The sequence below is a fragment of the Ruditapes philippinarum genome, unplaced genomic scaffold, assembly GCF_026571515.1.
Source record: "Ruditapes philippinarum isolate M1 unplaced genomic scaffold, ASM2657151v2 ctg13543_1_1_1_1, whole genome shotgun sequence".
Taxonomy (NCBI): Eukaryota; Metazoa; Mollusca; class Bivalvia; order Venerida; family Veneridae; genus Ruditapes; species Ruditapes philippinarum.
This window is the reverse complement of record NW_026858693.1, coordinates 7,307-25,193: the sequence shown is the minus strand read 5'-3', so window position 1 is coordinate 25,193 and position 17,887 is coordinate 7,307. Positions and strand designations below refer to the sequence as shown.

The following is a 17,887-nucleotide window of genomic DNA, read 5'->3' as shown; positions in this document are numbered from 1 at the left end:
AACTCTAGCTATTTGGATTTTTTAAAAGAAGATTTTTTAAGTTTTTGCTATACACATATAAGGAAAATCAATGACCCCCCGGGGCAGTGCCAATTTTGACCCCAGGGCTTTTATTTGAACAAACTTGGTAGACAACTATTAGAACATGTTTGATGCTCAGTATCTTAGCCATAGCTCTTTGAGTTCTTTAAAAGAAGATTTTTTAAGTTTTTACTATATGCATATAGGGAAAATCAATGACCCCCCGGGGCGGGGCCAATTTTGACCCCAGGGCTTTTATTTGAACAAACTTGGTAGACACTCACTAGAAGATGTTTCATGCCAAATATCTAAGCTCTAGCTCTTTGAGTTCTTTAAAAGAAGATTTTTTAAGTTTTTACAATATGCATATAGGAAAATCAATGACCCCCCGGGGCGGGGCCAATTTTGACCCCAGGGCTTTTATTTGAACAAACTTGGTAAACACCCATTAGAACATGTTTCATGCTAAATATCTTAGCTCTAGCTCTTTGGGTTCTTTAAAAGAAGATTTTTTAAGTTTTTACTATATGCATATAGGGAAAATCAATGACCCCCCGGGGCGGGGCCAATTTTGACCCCAGGGCTTTAATTTGAACAAACTTGATAGACACTCACTAGAAGATGTTTCATGCCAAATATCTAAGCTCTAGCTCTTTGAGTTCTTTAAAAGAAGATTTTTTAAGTTTTTACTATAATGCATATAGGGAAAATCAATGACCCCCCGGGGCGGGGCCAATTTTCACCCCAGGGCTTTTATTTGAACAAACTTGGTAGACACCCATTAGAACATGTTTCATGCTAAATATCTTAGCTCTTTGGGTTCTTTAAAAGAAGATTTTTTAAGTTTTTACTATATGCATATAGGGAAAATCAATGACCCCCCAGGACGGGGCCAATTTTGACCCCAGGGCTTTTATTTGAACAAACTTGGTAGACACTCACTAGAAGAATGATGTTTCATGCCAAATATCTAAGCTCTAGCTCTTATGGTTTTTTAAAAGAAGATATTTAAAGTTTTTTCTTTCGGTTGCCATGGCAACCAGAGTTCTGCATGGAATTAAATTCTTTGAACAATTTTTAAAGGTGACCACCAAAGGAACATTCCTGTGAAGTTTGGATGAAATTGGCTTAGTGGTTTATGAGGAGATGTCATTTAAAGTAAAAGTTTACGGACGGACGGACGACGGACGCCGGACGAAAAGCGATCACAAAAGCTCACCCTGTCACTTTGTGACAGGTGAGCTAAAAACTGACGGACAGCCGGACGGCCGGACAAGCTGATTCCAGTATACCCCCCTTACAACTTTGTTGTGTGGGGGTATAATTATCATAGCTGTGGTTGATAAAATGTACAACAAAATTTTAAATGATGATAAGTTACTTACAGAATCAGGCACGGGAACCAATCCTGTATTTTCATCCACCCCTAACAGCAACACCACCTCAGCCAAAGCATTAGGCACACTAAACTTATTCATTCTTCCAACAATTACAGCTTTAACATACAAGTTATCACAAATTTATGCCATGATGATTTGTAATATAAATTTCCTAGATTCTGGTAGCAGGTGCTTGTGATTTGTTCAGCATGTGTCTATTTCTTTGCTACTTCAAACAATTAATTACTTCTACATGTTCTCACAATATTCTCTATAATGTTGGACCCATGTTGCTAAGATATGTATGAAAGCACTCTTTGTTCTTTCACAAGTACTCCAAATAATCTGAAAAAATACAAGTTTCACAAGATAATGAAAAACTTTTAAAAAAATTGCCAATTGGCATTATTTGAATAATCTAAAGTAATACAAGTTTCACAAGATAATGAATAACTTTTAAAAAAAAATTGGCAATTGGCATTATTTAAATAATCTAAAATAATACAAATTTCAAAAAATATAATCTTTTGTAAATTGGCATTATTCAAATAATCTGAAATAATACAAGTTTCCCAAGATGATACATATTGTTACCTTAGGGCTGTAACGGGTTACCTCTTTATATAATTAAATAGGAATTAACGTGTTACAGAACTAAGGTGATGATATCTGATTGTAATAGACATTTACATATAATGTAGTTATTTCCATATCTTAAATCACATAGTTATGAGCAGATTTGTATTAAGACTTTCAACAGACATCAAAATCATTTTACATATTAGCAATTTGTATTCATGACAAAAGTATAAATAACTGAAACATATAACTATGAAAAATCATATGATATTATAACTTATTAATGCATTGTCACATTGTTGTAGAATATTTCTTGTAAGATTTTATAAGTACCATATTAATTCTTTTAAGTCACATCGTCACATTGTTGCAGTATATTTCTAGTAAGATTTGATAAGTACCATAATACCATTAATTCTTTTAACACACTCTTTGCTTTTTTCATTCTTTTTTTTGATTTGTTATATTGTTCAGGTTACAAAGCAACTTTCTAGCTACATTAATATTATTATTATTATTATTTGTTGTAGGCAAATTTTTGTGCTTCTGGGAAATGAGTAAAAATGCCAGCTATATGTGACACAATTTTTTGTTCTATGTTCCTTGTTCAGCACATTGCCCCATTACCAAGTAGTATTTCAGCCAAGTAGTTCCTTCTTTCTGTTCACACATGAAAATTGTTAACTGATTGACAGACTGACAACAAGGTGCATAACATACATGTATTATACTTCAATTTTTTTCCATATCATTTTTTTTTATCATAATAACACAATAACTTGAACTGGTGACTGGAGTACATCAAGATACTACTAGTAAGTGTAGCACTAACTTGTCATGCCAGATGACCTATGTCCAGTAATCACATTATTGTAGACTGATAATTGAGGAAGCTAAAAGAATCTAAACTCTGGTGGAATTGATATGATAATTGATAATTTAATTCCCAATGTCACATTGGCAACATCTTAATGAGCTTATTATAAAGAGTATGGTATTGAAATAGGTTAAATAGCCAAAGTTAATTTATGTCAAGTCATGGTCTCACATTTTTTTCATAATCATAAATATTTTAGGACTCCCAGTCTTAATATTTCTTAATAATAAAAAGATTATTCTGTTATACATTATAAATTGCTGTTTGACGTAATTTTATACATACCATTAAGCAAATGAAGACAACAATAATATCAACGACCCGAAACCGGAAAATATTAATTAGAAATTTGCTAAAAAGTGACAATGTACAGAATCTGATGTAAATTTAACACGGATGCGTTTTTATTTCATTGAGTGACATGCAATAAGATAGATATAAAATGTCTACCTGTTTCACAGATAAAACAAAAACACTAAAACATCCACGTTTATAATGTTCACAGATGGACACCCACTTCTTGACCTGATGATAAGATCCTATAAATAATCATCATCTCATGCCCATCTCTACTTTCGTTTTCGATTTTAATATTTGGGATAAGTTATTAAAATTCTGCTATTCACACCTCTTCGAGTCTTATAAGAAAATTTTAAAATTGTAAACTAAAACTAATTTCATATCATATAAACTGAAAATGCATTTCAATATAAATAACTACAGATAAGTGTAAAATAAAATCACAAAAATAAAAAACGCTCCCTGATTGCAACTTTTAACTTCCGGTTCCGCCACGCGAAACGAAAATGGGAAAAGTTAAAAAAGCAAAAATGACCCGACCTGGTGGGCTTTCTCTTGCAGATCAGGTATTGGATGACAACAATGTAAAACAATCTAGCAGAACAAAGATCAGAAGAAAGGAAGAAAAAGATGACGAGGTATCATCATCAAATATATCTGAATTTTATGTGTTTTCGCGATGTATGTGACTATCAGTAGGACTGTAGGTCTAAGAAAGTCGTGTTTTCACAAACTAGAATAAGGCAATTTTATCCTCAAAATCAGTTTTTGACACAATTTACAATGCGTAACACTATATGTTTTTTGTGCCCCCACGTTAGTGGCGGGCATTTAGATTTACCCTTGTCCGTCCGTCCGCACTAACAAAGTTCTATGCTCCTGCATTTATGAATAAATTATGCAAATGAGCCACGTTGAGCCGCCATGTTGGAGTTTCGGTAAGCGTGTTGGAAATTGCTACCTGTTCGTTTTGAAAGCTCGTCCTAACTTACAGTTTCCTTGAATGTAGGAAAACTTGGTTTTGTTTGATTGCATACTGAATGATAGGTATTACAAAATAAATATAATGAAAATCGATCAATCAATTATTGTATACGAGCGTTATAAAGTCAATTTAATTCGTCAGAATAGTAAGATTCTGTTGCAGGGTACAGGGCTCCAGATAAGATGCGTATACGCGTAAATTACGCATGGAAATAACACGTTTACGCATTCAAAACAAAATTTAAGCGTATGAAAACGCACACAAAATTCAGGTTACGCATTGAGCAACATTTCTTTCGCGTAAACGTAATCGAAAGTAAACTCGGCGATTATCTTACTGAACGCTTTGCAAGCGTCTACCGGTAACTTCCTGTAGTTCCGACCATCATCGGTTGTTATCGTATGTATAGTATGGTGGTGGAATTAACTTCGTATGAATGCTTTGCAACGTCTAACGGTAACTTCCTGTAGTTCCGACTATCATCGGATGTTATCGTATGTATAGTAAGGTGGTGGAATTAACGCAATTTCATAAACATCCGGTACAATGTCGCTGTCAAAAGTTAAAACGATTGACTCATATTTCCGGCCGAAAAAAATCGGCAAAGGTTTTAATTAATGAAATAATTAGCGCTGCCCCGTATGAGCAACAGTCAGATAAAACGCGTTTGGAAATGCAAGATTATAAACCAAGGGAGTCCAAAAAGCAAAAGAAATGACTTTGACATATCTTGTATTACAAGTATGATAATGCAATAAACATGGAAGCATAATAAATGTTTTACTCTTTTACATACATTTAAAGGAGTAAAAATACTCCTGTCAAATTTCAGATAAAATTTCAAGTTTTACTCATTCACAAAAAAATCAATGAGTAAATACTCATTGCCCTAAAAAATTATCTGGAGCCCTGAGGGTATCGGTAAAAGACTGCTTTTTTTCCCGTTTTTGAAATTTATTTGAACACGGAGACAATTTTTCTCAAACAGGTTTATGAATATACTTTACGTTGCAACAGAGTTTACCGTGTGTCCATTCCTTATTTAAATTGTCTAAGAAGTTAAATCTGTTTGTTTACATGTAAATGTGTACCGTCATTTTGACCGACTGGAATAAAAACTATTATGACGGTGATAATACCGGATATGTAATGAAAATTACGCCGTGTAGTGCAAAGTTTTCGACATTGCAATTAAAATTAACGCTTACGTTGATTCAAACTGTTCCTTGTCAGCAAAATTGAAACCGAAAGTAGTGGTTGTTCTAGAATTTAATCGAATAAAATGGGTGGGATTTAACCACCGTGCATGCCCTGTGCGAACGTATTGTTTACATCAGGTCGTAGCATAGGGTAAGAGTGCAAACTTTGTTAGTGGTCCGTCCGTCCTTCCGTCCGTTCACTTTTGTGTCGCATGTAACTCAAAAAGTATTTGACCTAGAGTCATGAAACATTACAGGAATGTTGATCAGCATGTGTAGTTGTGCACCTGGGTATTTTGGTCTGGATATTTTTAGTATTTTCAGAGTTATTGCCCTTGACTTAGTAAAATTTTGCAATTTTCAACTTGTGTCGCATGTAACTCAAAAAGTATTTGACCTACAGTCATGAAACTTTACAGGAATGTTGATCAGCATGTGTAGTTGTGCACTGGGTATTTTCGTCTGGATATTATTAGTATTTTCTGAGTTATTGCCCTTTCCGAGTTATTGCCCTTGACTTAGTAAAATTTTGCAATTTTCAACTTGTGTCGCATGTAACTCAAAAAGTATTTGACCTAGAGTCATGAAACTTTACAGGAATGTTGAGTAGCATGTGTAGTTGTGCACCTGGGTATTTTCGTGTGCATATTTTTAGTATTTTTAGAGTTATTGCCCTTGACTTAGTAAAATTTTGCAATTTTCAACTTGTGTCGCATGTAACTCAAAAAGTATTTGACCTAGAGTCATGAAACTTTACAGGAATGTTGATCAGCATGTGTAGTTGTGCACCTGGTATTTTCGTTTGGATATTTTTAGTATTTTCAGAGTTATTGCCCTTGACTTAGTAAAATTTGGCAATTTTCAACATGTGTCGCACATAACTCAAAAGTATTTGACCTAGAGTCATGTTACTTTACAGGAATATTGATCAGCATGTGTAGTTGTGCACCAGGTATTTTCATCTGGATTTATTTAGTATTTTTAGAGTTATTGCCCTTCACTTAGAAATTTTTTGCAATTTTCAACTTGTGTCGCAAGTTTCTCAAAAAGGATTTGACATAGTCAATAAACCTTATGGGCAGGTTGCTCAGCATATTTTAGATTTGCACCTGGGGTTTCGCTTGTGGATTTATCCAGTATTTGTAGAGTTATTTCCCTTGACTTAGTAAAAAGATTGACAGAACAGTGTCGCGGTGGGGGCACCTGTGTCCTATTGACACATTTCTAGTTTATATTTAATTTATTGGCATTGCACAAATTATTTTTCGCTTAGTAATAAACAAAGTTTTGCACTTGATGACAATACACCGATTGGCAGTTTCCAAATTAGCAGACAACAGGCCATTCTTAATATGAAATTAGGTGCTACCTATGGCGCGGAAAGTTCTTATGAATTATGGTTTTGTCATAACATGTATGATGTTAAGTGTAGTTGTAAACCATATTTTTCTTTGTAAACAAAAGGAATAAATTGGTAGTGTTCAACCTATCATCCGAGCGCTCAGAAAATCTCCAAACGTAAAGAGGGACCACGGCGCATGCGTCGGCGTTTGGAAAATCCCGTCCACCATTTTTGTTAAACTCTGATCACAAACGTTATTTTTTAATGTGCTATTTTATCAAAAAGGATATTTATAATTATAATCATTACAATATAATTATAGTTCTTATCAATGAAATACATGTTTATTTTCTGATTTTATGGACATGGTAATGTGTGACAAATCTTAATCTGTTTTGTTTTTTTAGTTTAATCTGTTCTTACGTTAATGCCAGTAATAATAAATCCATATTACTTTCAGTATGTAGATGATAAACTGTCAAAAAAGATTTTGGATCAAGCAAGAAAACAGCAAGAAGAGTTAGAAGAGGAACATGGGGCAACCAGGTACATATAATATTGTAATGAATAATATTGGGATACAAGCAGAGCAACAGATAAGCTTTTAAAGTGAATTGGGTATTACTCCATCATTTCCTTTGGAATTGGGTATTGGCTCCATTTAATAGGGTATTCCAAAACTCAATACCCTATGATTTCAAGATCAATTGGGTATTCAATTATGAAGATATGAATTTAATGGTTTCAATATCAATAAAATTTAAACTGTTTTAAAAAAAAAATAGGATTAATTTAACAATTTACTAGAACTTTTCACAATTGTTTTATTTTTTATATAAAATGCTCATGTTATTTTTCATAATATTTTTAACAAGTTCGTTTTCTGACTGATTTTTTATTATTTATTACTGCTTTGTTTCAAATCATTTTCCCTTTTGTATGACGCCATAATGCTTTCAAAGCGTCTATTGATACAGCTGGGACCTACTTATTGACGGTCTCCGCAAAATCAACGGTCTCTGCCAGACCGTCGGCCTGAGTAGACAAATCGACGGTCTCATGTTTTATTGATAAGGCTAAGTCGGTCTTTGGAGACCGGGGACCGTCGAAGACCGCAGACCGTTGATTAGTTAGCATTAATTCGGGAATATTCGGATAGCATGCATATCGATATAATTTGTCCAAAACTACGAGCATACGACAGATTAATTTTGCGGTGATGAAAATGACAATACGCACAGGTTTTTAAGACAATTGCGTATTTTTTTTTTTTTTAATGGGTTTTGATACGCATTCTTTAAAAATCAATTTTGTATTGTATAAAATTAATTGCGTAAATACGCAAATACGCACCTTATCTGTTGCTCTGACAAGTTTCAACTAAAATTTCATACCAAAAAAAAAAATCTTGAATATATACTAAATGTATTTATTATATACTTATAAATGAAATATTGAGAAATATTGATGAAATAAAATGCGTATGTTCATTTTCCGTATTTTCACTGTAAAAATTTATTTTTCACTGCAGTGAAACATATTTTCCGTATTTTCACTGGTGTCTTGCCGGACTACTTTCTTTTAAATTTTGCAAGTACACAAAATTTAAGGGAAAGTCTTTCAAATTTTAATGTCAAAAAAGATAAAAATGTATATAATAAACAGAAAATTCAAGTTTTTTCTATAAATACATGATTTATTTTCATCTTGTGGCATGAAAATTACCATATTTCACTCGTGGCTACCGCCACTCATGAAATATTTATTTTCATACCACTCGATGAAAATAAATCATGTATTTATAGAAAAAACTTGAATATCCTCTATGTGTGACAATTTATTACTTATTACCTGGCAGTCTGATGAAATTGCAAAGATCCTTTCAGAAGCAAAATTTCCTTTGAACTTGAAATGAAATTTAAAGAAATTTAAAATGAAATTTTTTAAAAAATTATAGTTAAATTCAATTTCTGCTGTTCTGAAAAAAGGTAGATCTATGTTAACTTAAGCTTAGTAAAGAATCTGTTACATTTTCTTTTGAAGATTAATTATCAGGTACACTTTTATGCAGATCCTTTCTTTAAAATATTATTTATTATAATTTACCAAATGTGTAACATTCCTGAAGTTAATGATATGATTAGAATAATAATGATACTTCTACTTTTGATCAATTATACATTCTAATACATTGATATAAAATTTTCAGCAGCATTGCAGCAAAGAAGCCTCAACAAATTCAGTTGGGCAGGGCTAGACTGAAGGGGGCGGAGTCTGATGAGGAGGAATCTGATGAGGAGGAGGAGCATGAAGAATTTTATGAACAGATTGTAAGAATTGAAATGAGAATTTATATTTTGGAACTGTTTTTACAGTATTTATTTAAGTTTAATTGTGAAGGAAGCTGTAAGCTTATAGACACACTTTCAAATCCATTTTTGGAATCAACCCGTCCTGAGCTACAAGTGTAAAGTTTCTTGCTCAAGGAAACAACTTGCCCCTGAAGGGTTTGAACCCATTAAATGAATTGTTGAATCAGGCCAAGCTTTTATAAGCAATGATTTGATGAGCGAGAGTTTTTGCAATCATAGTGAAAAGTTTGGGTTCTATGATATGCTTTGCTACTTGAAATTGAGGGAAAAGCTATCCTGCATGTTAAGAAAATTGATGTGTGGTATTCTACAAATAATATATTTCTGACGAAATAATTAAAGTAATGGAGCTGAGCTTTGAGAGCCTCGGAGCATTAATCAGATGGCCTGCAAACAAACCATGTTTTTAATGTGGTATCCATTGTGTGTTACAGGCAGACTTGAATGTAAGTTAAATGCTGTGCAGTCTTAAGTAATGTTGCAATGAAACAAATTTTAAACCAAACCTGTGACAAGTTATTTTAAGATATATATATCAAGGGTTGACTGCAAAACTGCAGTTATTTATATTAAATAAAGAAGAACTTAAAAACAGTTTTGCACTTGACCCTCAATATATTAATATGTGACTAGATACAAGTAATTATAAGTTGAATGTTTTTTGTAGTAAAACCTCAATGTTTTGTTTTGTTATATATTTACCAGGAAGTAAATGATGAAGATGAAGAAGCCCTGGCAAAGTTCATGTCCCATAATCCTCCAGCTAGACGCACACTGGCCGATATCATACAGGAAAAACTTACAGAGAAGAAAACAGAAATTCAGAGCCAAATGACAGGTGAATAAAATAACGCTAATATGTTAAGTTTGGAAAGAAAAAAAAAAGAAATAGAGACAATATGATAGATATATTCAGTCCAATAATTTTAACTTTAAAAATGTGATTTTGTATGACAGAAAGATCTTGGTTTCACTTATAAGATTTAAAAGCTGAACAGATCTTTATATTTCCAAGACATCTAAAAGTTATAAAAAAAAGTTTATGTGACTTATAAATGTTTTTGTGAGAAACCCATTCATGTGATTTGTATTAAATATCATTATTTTGTTCCATGTAGGTTCTACATGTGTCTTATATTTATGCCTTATATGTACATGTAAGGCAAAACGTTTCCACCCACCAAGAATATCAGAAAAAGAAATGACCATATGAAACCCCAAACTGCATCATTTATGTCTCCGCTACATAGGGGTGTGGTATATATATTTGCCTTTTCCCCTCAGTTCTGCTGTCCATCCATAAACTGACAAACTGTGGAATGTGGGGACATTTGTGCCCTTAAGACACAATCCTGTTCAATTTTGTATCTTAGCTTTTTGGTCAGACAAATGAAAATATGTTATTCATTTGCAGGTGCTCTTTATCATTAGATATAATTAAAACTACATAAACTATATTTTAGATAATGCCAGTGTACAGTTAGATCAGCTGGATGAAAGATTGGTCAATATGTACAAAAGTATCAGGCAGATTCTACAGAGATATCGTAGTGGAAAGTTACCCAAAGCTTTCAAAGTTATACCTTCCCTTAGAAACTGGGAACAGGTAAGTTTGGTACCATTTATTATGCAAATAGGTTTTACCATAGGTGATTTTGAGTAGTGGTAGTAATATATTTTAAATTGTGGCAATAGTCAGAGATGATAAACCATTCTTGATTGGTAAATTTGATTTATTAACAGACATACGAGTTTACCCATTGGATTTTTACATTTGTCATTTGGGATGCTAATGGCCCCATTGGGTTAATCCAATTCATGCTTATGTATATTTGTTTGTTTGTTTGATTGAGTTTTATGTCACACCGCCACAGTATAAGTCATATGGGGATGTTCCATCTTTTATGTCTTCTGTGCATTATTTCAGACACAAACAGGCACCTGAGTAGAACAATCATGTTTATGCATAGAGACAATCAATTATAAAACAGACTTAATTGTAACAAGAGCTGTATGCATAGGACAATTTATTAGTATCAAAGACTGTGAATTGTATGCATGTTTCTGAAGATTTCCATCTAGCTTACAAAATGTTAGTGGTTCTACTTAGGTTCCTGCTCATGACTTAAATAATGCACAGAGGAGCACCTGAAGTCTTCCTCCACAGTAATTTTGGAATTTACTAGCCTATAATTTTTACATTATTGATGTGATGTAAACCAAACAAAAAATAACAAAAAAATACAGTAGTATTCACTTTGTTCAAAATTTCAATGGGGGGGGGGGGGTGTTCAAAAAGTTTTTTGTCATCTTAATTATGTTAAATCAAAACTGTAGCTGAAAAACAAGATATTTGCAATTTTATGCTTGTTCATGATAACTATAAAATTTTAAAGACATTGGTTTTCATAAATGTTAGTGGATATTGATTTAATGTGAATAAATCCAATTCTACAGTAAAGTCATTGTATATTTTAGATATTATATCTAACAGAGCCAGAGACATGGTCTGCAGCAGCTATGTACCAGGCAACCAGAATATTTACTTCTAATCTAAATGCCAAAATGGCTCAAAGGTAAGAGTAAACAATAAGTGTATAGTAGGGCTGTCATTGATAAAAAAAATTTGCATCAATATATCGATGATAAATCGAACTGAAGAGCTTGAGCATTTGAATAAATGTGATAACTTCTTATCATGGTGTATGTATAGAATACTAAAAGAAAGTATGTTTTCTTGTTATCATGATTTATAGAATTTTAAAAAATGAATGATCCAGTATGCAAGCTAGGTAAGAAAAAATGAGAAAAGTGACTTTTTCCCGTTACGCAAAGTAGAGAGATATTTTTCACAGGACATGAAGAAACGAGTATGAAATTGTATGGATATTCAATATTGTATTTTTTGTTGAATATCGATGATATTATATCAGTATTGCAATTTTAAATGACAGCCCTAGTTTATAACAAGTTTAATAATTTACGTCAGATGTATCACATACAAAATTCACTGTTTTAGGTTAAACAATCTTTAGTGTTCAGACTTTCTGCTTATTGATCATGGCTTTGTGACTATCTTTGTACTTTAAAGATTTTCTACTGCAGACTCTTAAATAAAGATAATATTTGATTAATTTATGAGCTTATGACAGTTTATTCAGCTTAAAGGAAAAGGGGCATAATTCTGAAAGCGATATTTTTGGAGTTATGCCCCTTTTCAGCTTTACTTAGTATTTTTAATGGACAAGCGTTAACACTGTTTTAGTCAAATATAACATTAAATATGATAGAATTTCCCATCTTGGTCTGCTTTGGTCACATGACTAGATTCAATTTCCACCAGCAAGCTTAGGGTTTATGTTCTTGTTTTCATTTATTTATTTTTTTTACTTTTCAGATTTTTTAACTTGGTTTTGTTACCTAGGATAAGGGATGACATATCTGAGTACAAGAGATTAAACTTTCATTTATACCAGGTATTTATTCTGAAATATACATTTTTTAATGTGGCCAATCAGCTGGTTATTTTTCTGTTTGCTTCTCAACCTACAAATTTTCCTTTTCTGTCAAACCCCTCGTGTGGATGTAGACATAGAGATTGTGTGTTCTAATCCCAGGGCTGGTTTGTTTGACCCTCGGTTGGGGCGAAATTTCTACGCGACAATTTTATGTCGAGCATTAAGTCTACTTGTAATGGTCATTTGTCTCTCACTGCTGATTCAGAAGTTGTGTGGAAATAATAGTTGGAAACTTGAGAAGAAATTGGTTATTACTGGTTTGTTGTCTAGGAAAGCGGATAAAATGGGGCAACTGTGAGATAAAACCCTAAAAAATGTGTTAAGAAAAAGAAACCGAACAAACCTGTTTTGACACATACTTAGTTTAAAATGTGGTCAATGAATGTATTTTGAAATAGCAGTTATCATTTTAAAAAAAAAATGAGAAAGTTAAAAGACTTCGTTTTGAATTTAAGGCAGTCGTGCTTTGGTTTCATCACACACAACAAAGAGTGTTGTTTAAGGTTTGAGGTGGCCAATTAAAGCATTTGAGACAATCATTTTTGCCTCTAGCCACCTGGAAAGGACAACCCTGAAGTGACTATATAACATCATTATAATGACTTTTTACAGACATAAATGAACAGTGTTGGTGCAACATAAAAAAATGTAACATCAGTAATCTAAGCATATGATTTTCATCAGAATTTGAGATCTCTTGCCATTGCTTTTCTTTTGACAGAGGTTTTATTTATAAGAGTAATATATCAATATAAATGTATATATATTATTTATGTTTTAGGCACTTAAAAAGGCTTTATTCAAACCAGCTGCTTTCTTCAAAGGAATTTTATTGCCACTTTGTGAGGTAGGTGAAAAAAGGTTCCAAATTTTGATACAATAATGATAATCATTGTGCAAAGTGACCCAAAATCGAAAAGTGAATAAATGCTTTTAAGTCCAGTAAGGCTAAGAATTGCACAAAACTATGATTTTCAATGTAACCCTGAGTCTGACTGTATGATTTAAAATATTTTGCATATTTTTACATTTTGAGTGCGACAGTTGAGCTATGTAAGAATTTGAAATTTTATAGGTTATATGGTGTATATTGACCAATGAAAAGACAGATTCAAGACAGAATTAAAAAGTTTTACAGCCTTGAGTCCAAGTCATTATATGGAGAAAAAAAAAGATGCATTAAATAAAACTTTTGCACTTTAAAACAATTTAGACCTTTGTGTTTAAATATTGTGTTTGCTTATGATATTATCATCCCTACCTTTATTTCCTTCATTTTTCTAGGCAGGGAATTGTACATTAAGGGAAGCTGTGATAATTTCAAGTATTCTAATGAAGAACTCTATCCCGATGTTACACTCGGCGGCGGCCATGTTGAAAATTGCGGAGATGGACTACAATGGCGCTAACAGTATATTTATCAGAGCACTGTGCGATAAGAAGTACGCATTGCCATACAGAGTCGTTGATGCTTTGGTCTTCCACTTTGTAAGGTGAGGGTATAGAAGAAGAAAAAATATTAAATTTTATACGATAAGATTTTCCTTTAGAGCTTTTGATTTTGAAAAAACAACTGAATTTTGTTTACATTGCATCTCCAGTTAAAAAAAATTAAATCAGAAATACGAAAAAAATATTGATATTGTTAAAATATTCATAATTTTGGTGCAACTCTTGAGTAAGAGAAATTTTTGCATATTATAAGTGACTTCACATATTCAAGTTGAAGAACTTAAATGCTCTGTAACTGTTGTGACAAAGACTGCAGGAGTGTATAAATAGGGCAGGGCATTTTCTTCCTATACATAAGGGCCAATGTAAGGTGCCTTACCCAATCTCAAATACATTGGTTGTTGTTGTTTTTTTTTCCAAATTTTTTTTTTTCCAAGTATTCATAACATATCTAAAAAAAAATCAAATTGTTTTAAATTGTAACTGTTTTGACTTGTTCCGTAAAGAAGTAAAAAAGGGTAACATTGTCATCCTAGTACATTAATCTTAAAAGTCATGTTAAAGGTATTTTTATTTTAACTTTTTAAATTTTTTTCAAATTTATGAAAATGCCGTAAAAATCATTTCCATTATTTCCCAAAATAGCTTAAAAAATCCCTGAATGATTTGTTTTTCTTTATATGGAAGCGTAATACATATAATTCCTATATAAACATATAATTCCTCGCATCAGAAGTCCAAATAGTGATTTTATTTAGCGATAAAATCACCGTTGAAGATATATTATTTCTTAACTAAAGAATTTATAAATTAATTATTCCAGGTTCACAACAGACAAGAGAGAGCTGCCTGTATTATGGCATCAAAGTATGTTAACATTTGTACAAAGATACAAAGAAGACATCTCTAGTGAGCAGAAAGAGGCAATGATGGAACTTTTACGTGTACATTCTCACGAACTTATCACCACTGAGGTGAGAAGAGAATTGGCGCACTCGAAGTGTCGGGATTTAGAAGTGGGGGACGGGGGAGGGACAAGAATGTATGTGGGGGACTGATTGACAATTTTTTATCTTGACTGTTTGAAAAATAGGGAGAGCTGTTGTGATCACCTTGGCATAGGTCTGGTGTAACACTTTGGTTAAGTTTCTGCTTGCAAGTTGGTACATGTGTCTTGAAAACTATTGAAGGGAATAGGTTGAAACTATTTGAAAAATAGGGAGAGCTATTGTACTCACCTAGGTGTCGGTGTCACAGGTTGGTTGAAGCAGCATGCCTCCAGATTCATGCTTATTTTCATGAACAATTTTGAAAAAGTATTTGAATGTGTAATATTGTGAAGTTATCAAAAGAAAGCAATTTACACATTATCAATGGCACTTACAAACCACGTAAATTACCAAAAAGTGGTCAAAATATGCATAAATAGCCTTTACTGCATTAGTAACGCAGTAGAAATAAAGTTGTAAATACTGAAAAATCAGTCATTAATCGCACATAGTATGTAAAATATAACTTGAATCTTGAAACTTTTTACTTTTCCTTACATCTTAGTACATTTTTCTCAAGTTTGATTTTATTGAAATATTTGACTCATCAGGAGGCATGTAGCTTTAAGTTTCTGCTTGCAAGTTGGTATCTCGGAAACTACTGAAGCGAATTGGTTGAAACTTAAGACATAATAGGAGGTCACATGTGAAGTCTCATAATTCTCACATGGATTATGACAGAATTATGGCCCTTTAAGTTTTTTGAACTCTACATTACCCAGAATCTTATTTTTACTGTCAAACACTGAGAATAGTCGAGTATGCTGTTCGACCACCAGCTCTTTTTTACCTTTGTTTTATATGTATTATGAAACATTATGCTGTTGTTGAATGTCTGATTTTAAAAATGAATAAATGATATTGTTAAAAGTTTCTTAAAGTTTTTCATTATTTTGCTGATTTATTTTGCTGAATTTGGATATGTCGGCCATATACAGGCATTTGTCACGTAATAAACATAGATTTTGGCAGGAAAGGAATTATGGCAAAAATGTTAACTTATTTTGTCTTTCCCCTGACTCACTATCTACTCTTGGATAAGCGTAATGTCACTTAGCTAAATTTAAAAAAAAACACTTTTTATTACTTATTTAAAACTCTCGGCTTAGTACTGGTGCCACATAAACAAACATGGTTGAGACTCTATTAGGGCTAGAACATGGCATTTCATTGGACGATCGGGATGATTATATTATCTTACATACACAACTGTTGTCAATTTATGGATTGATTTTCATTTTGCCTAAAACAAAGGACGTTTGCTGTATGATTTATATATTCGTTCTAAATATGTCTGACAGGTAATATGGCCGGCCATATATAAACGGTTGTTTGCAATATAGCCCTCGCCTTGCTGCATGAGTTATGTTAAATAATCATTTTTATTATATTATCTATAAATAGCTTTGAAATGCCTTTCCCTGATTGGCTAACAAGCAACTTTTTGTGAAAAATAACAGGTCAATATCAGAGTATATTCACTGTTTTTTTTCCTAAAAATAGATTTTCAGAGTATATTCACCGGTTTTTCTTCTAAAAATAGATTTTTTGGAATTCCCTGAAAGACACAAGGCTATGACGTGATGTCACGCCAAGTTTGTTGTTATATATTATTCTGATAAAAAAATGGATGACTCTTAAATAAGAGTCAAATTAGTCCATATTTGTATAATATACGGTCATATAACCTGTCAAAATATTTATAAACTAATAATATAAAAGTTATTTACACGCTTAAAGCATCACCAGTTACTATTGACACACGTTTTCACCTCAATTATATCACTGAGTTTGTCTTGATTAACTGTTTCCTGTTACTTTGTCGAAGAATTGTTAGAGAACTATGTGCATTCATCAAATGCTCCATATATATAATATATGTACTTTTTCAAACTATTGTAAAATGCGGCCCTATATAGCCTTAGCTAGGTTCACTGCATGAAAAATGACATCGAGTCACTTCTCCCAAATCACTGTTTTTAAATTTCGTTGTAGTTAGGAAAGGAAGTTATCTGGCAAATGGATCAAAGCAAATAATTTGTTTATAATAATTGTTCTGTTAGACCAGAACACTGGACTTGTATTTCCTTGGAAGCCATATTAAAAGAGGCCTTACATTATTAGTTAAAAAGTTGTTTTTTTTGAAAGGTTTTATGGCCATATTTGAAAGGTTATATGGCCCTATATAACCCCATCTGCTAGGCAAGGGTTAATGTTGCAAATAACCGCTTATATACGGCCATATAGCCTGAAAAGAACCTATATAACAAAATTATAACGCTGCAAACTTCCTTTATTAGAAAAATGAATTGAAATTCATAAATATCCAATGTAAACAACTTTACAAACATGTAGTTTTTTTTATAAAAAAAAACTATTATAAACAGAACTCCGTGCATGTTCTGATTTGCATAGATTGTTTACTTAACTAGCAAAAACAGTTATTCTAATAGATATCTTTTGAATAATACTTAATAAACTAGATCACAGAAATTACATTTCTTCCAGTTAAGGTCTATATATACTGTTTCAGCCATGTTCAGATTGTACCCTGTTCCAGATATGCTGAAAATTAAGGTTTTAAAAGCAAAGAAAACTTGAATGAGAGTAAGTTCCTTGTACTTAAAGTTACACGTCCAATCTTTGCACTACATGTATTTGTTGCGTTTTTTTTCTCTCCAAATAAATGTATTTGAGAATATTTAAAATAATATTTTACATAGTAAAAAGGTTATCTTAAATATCCATTTTCCCTTATGATTCTCTGGTCAAATGACAATGTAATGACTGATGCAGGAAGATTGTAGGATAAAC

At 32.4% G+C, this 17,887-nt stretch overlaps 2 protein-coding genes across 3 annotated transcripts; one reads left to right on the top strand and one right to left on the bottom strand.

Annotated features, from left to right (window-relative positions):
• Positions 1–1,405: 1,405 nt before the first annotated feature.
• LOC132753971 (uncharacterized) lies at positions 1,406–3,498 on the bottom strand (the record flags this gene model as incomplete). The annotated part of the gene is given in 2 exon segments (XM_060744546.1): positions 1,406–1,745; positions 3,307–3,498. A coding segment is annotated over 1 exon segment (94 nt), but the record flags the coding sequence as incomplete, so codon positions are not given.
• Positions 3,499–3,617: 119 nt separating this feature from the next.
• On the top strand, positions 3,618–15,874 carry LOC132753970 (bystin-like). 2 transcript variants are annotated; one of them, XM_060744545.1, is made up of 10 exons: positions 3,618–3,794; positions 7,143–7,228; positions 8,895–9,012; positions 9,760–9,892; positions 10,518–10,660; positions 11,533–11,630; positions 12,452–12,530; positions 13,354–13,419; positions 13,857–14,065; positions 14,848–15,874. In XM_060744545.1, the coding sequence occupies exons 1-10, from the start codon at positions 3,663–3,665 to the stop codon at positions 15,080–15,082; spliced, it is 1,299 nt and encodes a 432-aa protein (XP_060600528.1). In that variant the 5' UTR covers positions 3,618–3,662; the 3' UTR covers positions 15,083–15,874. The 2 variants fall into 2 exon arrangements, with proteins under 2 accessions (XP_060600528.1, XP_060600527.1); XM_060744544.1 differs by having other exon boundaries at positions 8,892–9,012; positions 14,848–15,872.
• The last annotated feature ends 2,013 nt before the right edge of the window (positions 15,875–17,887 follow it).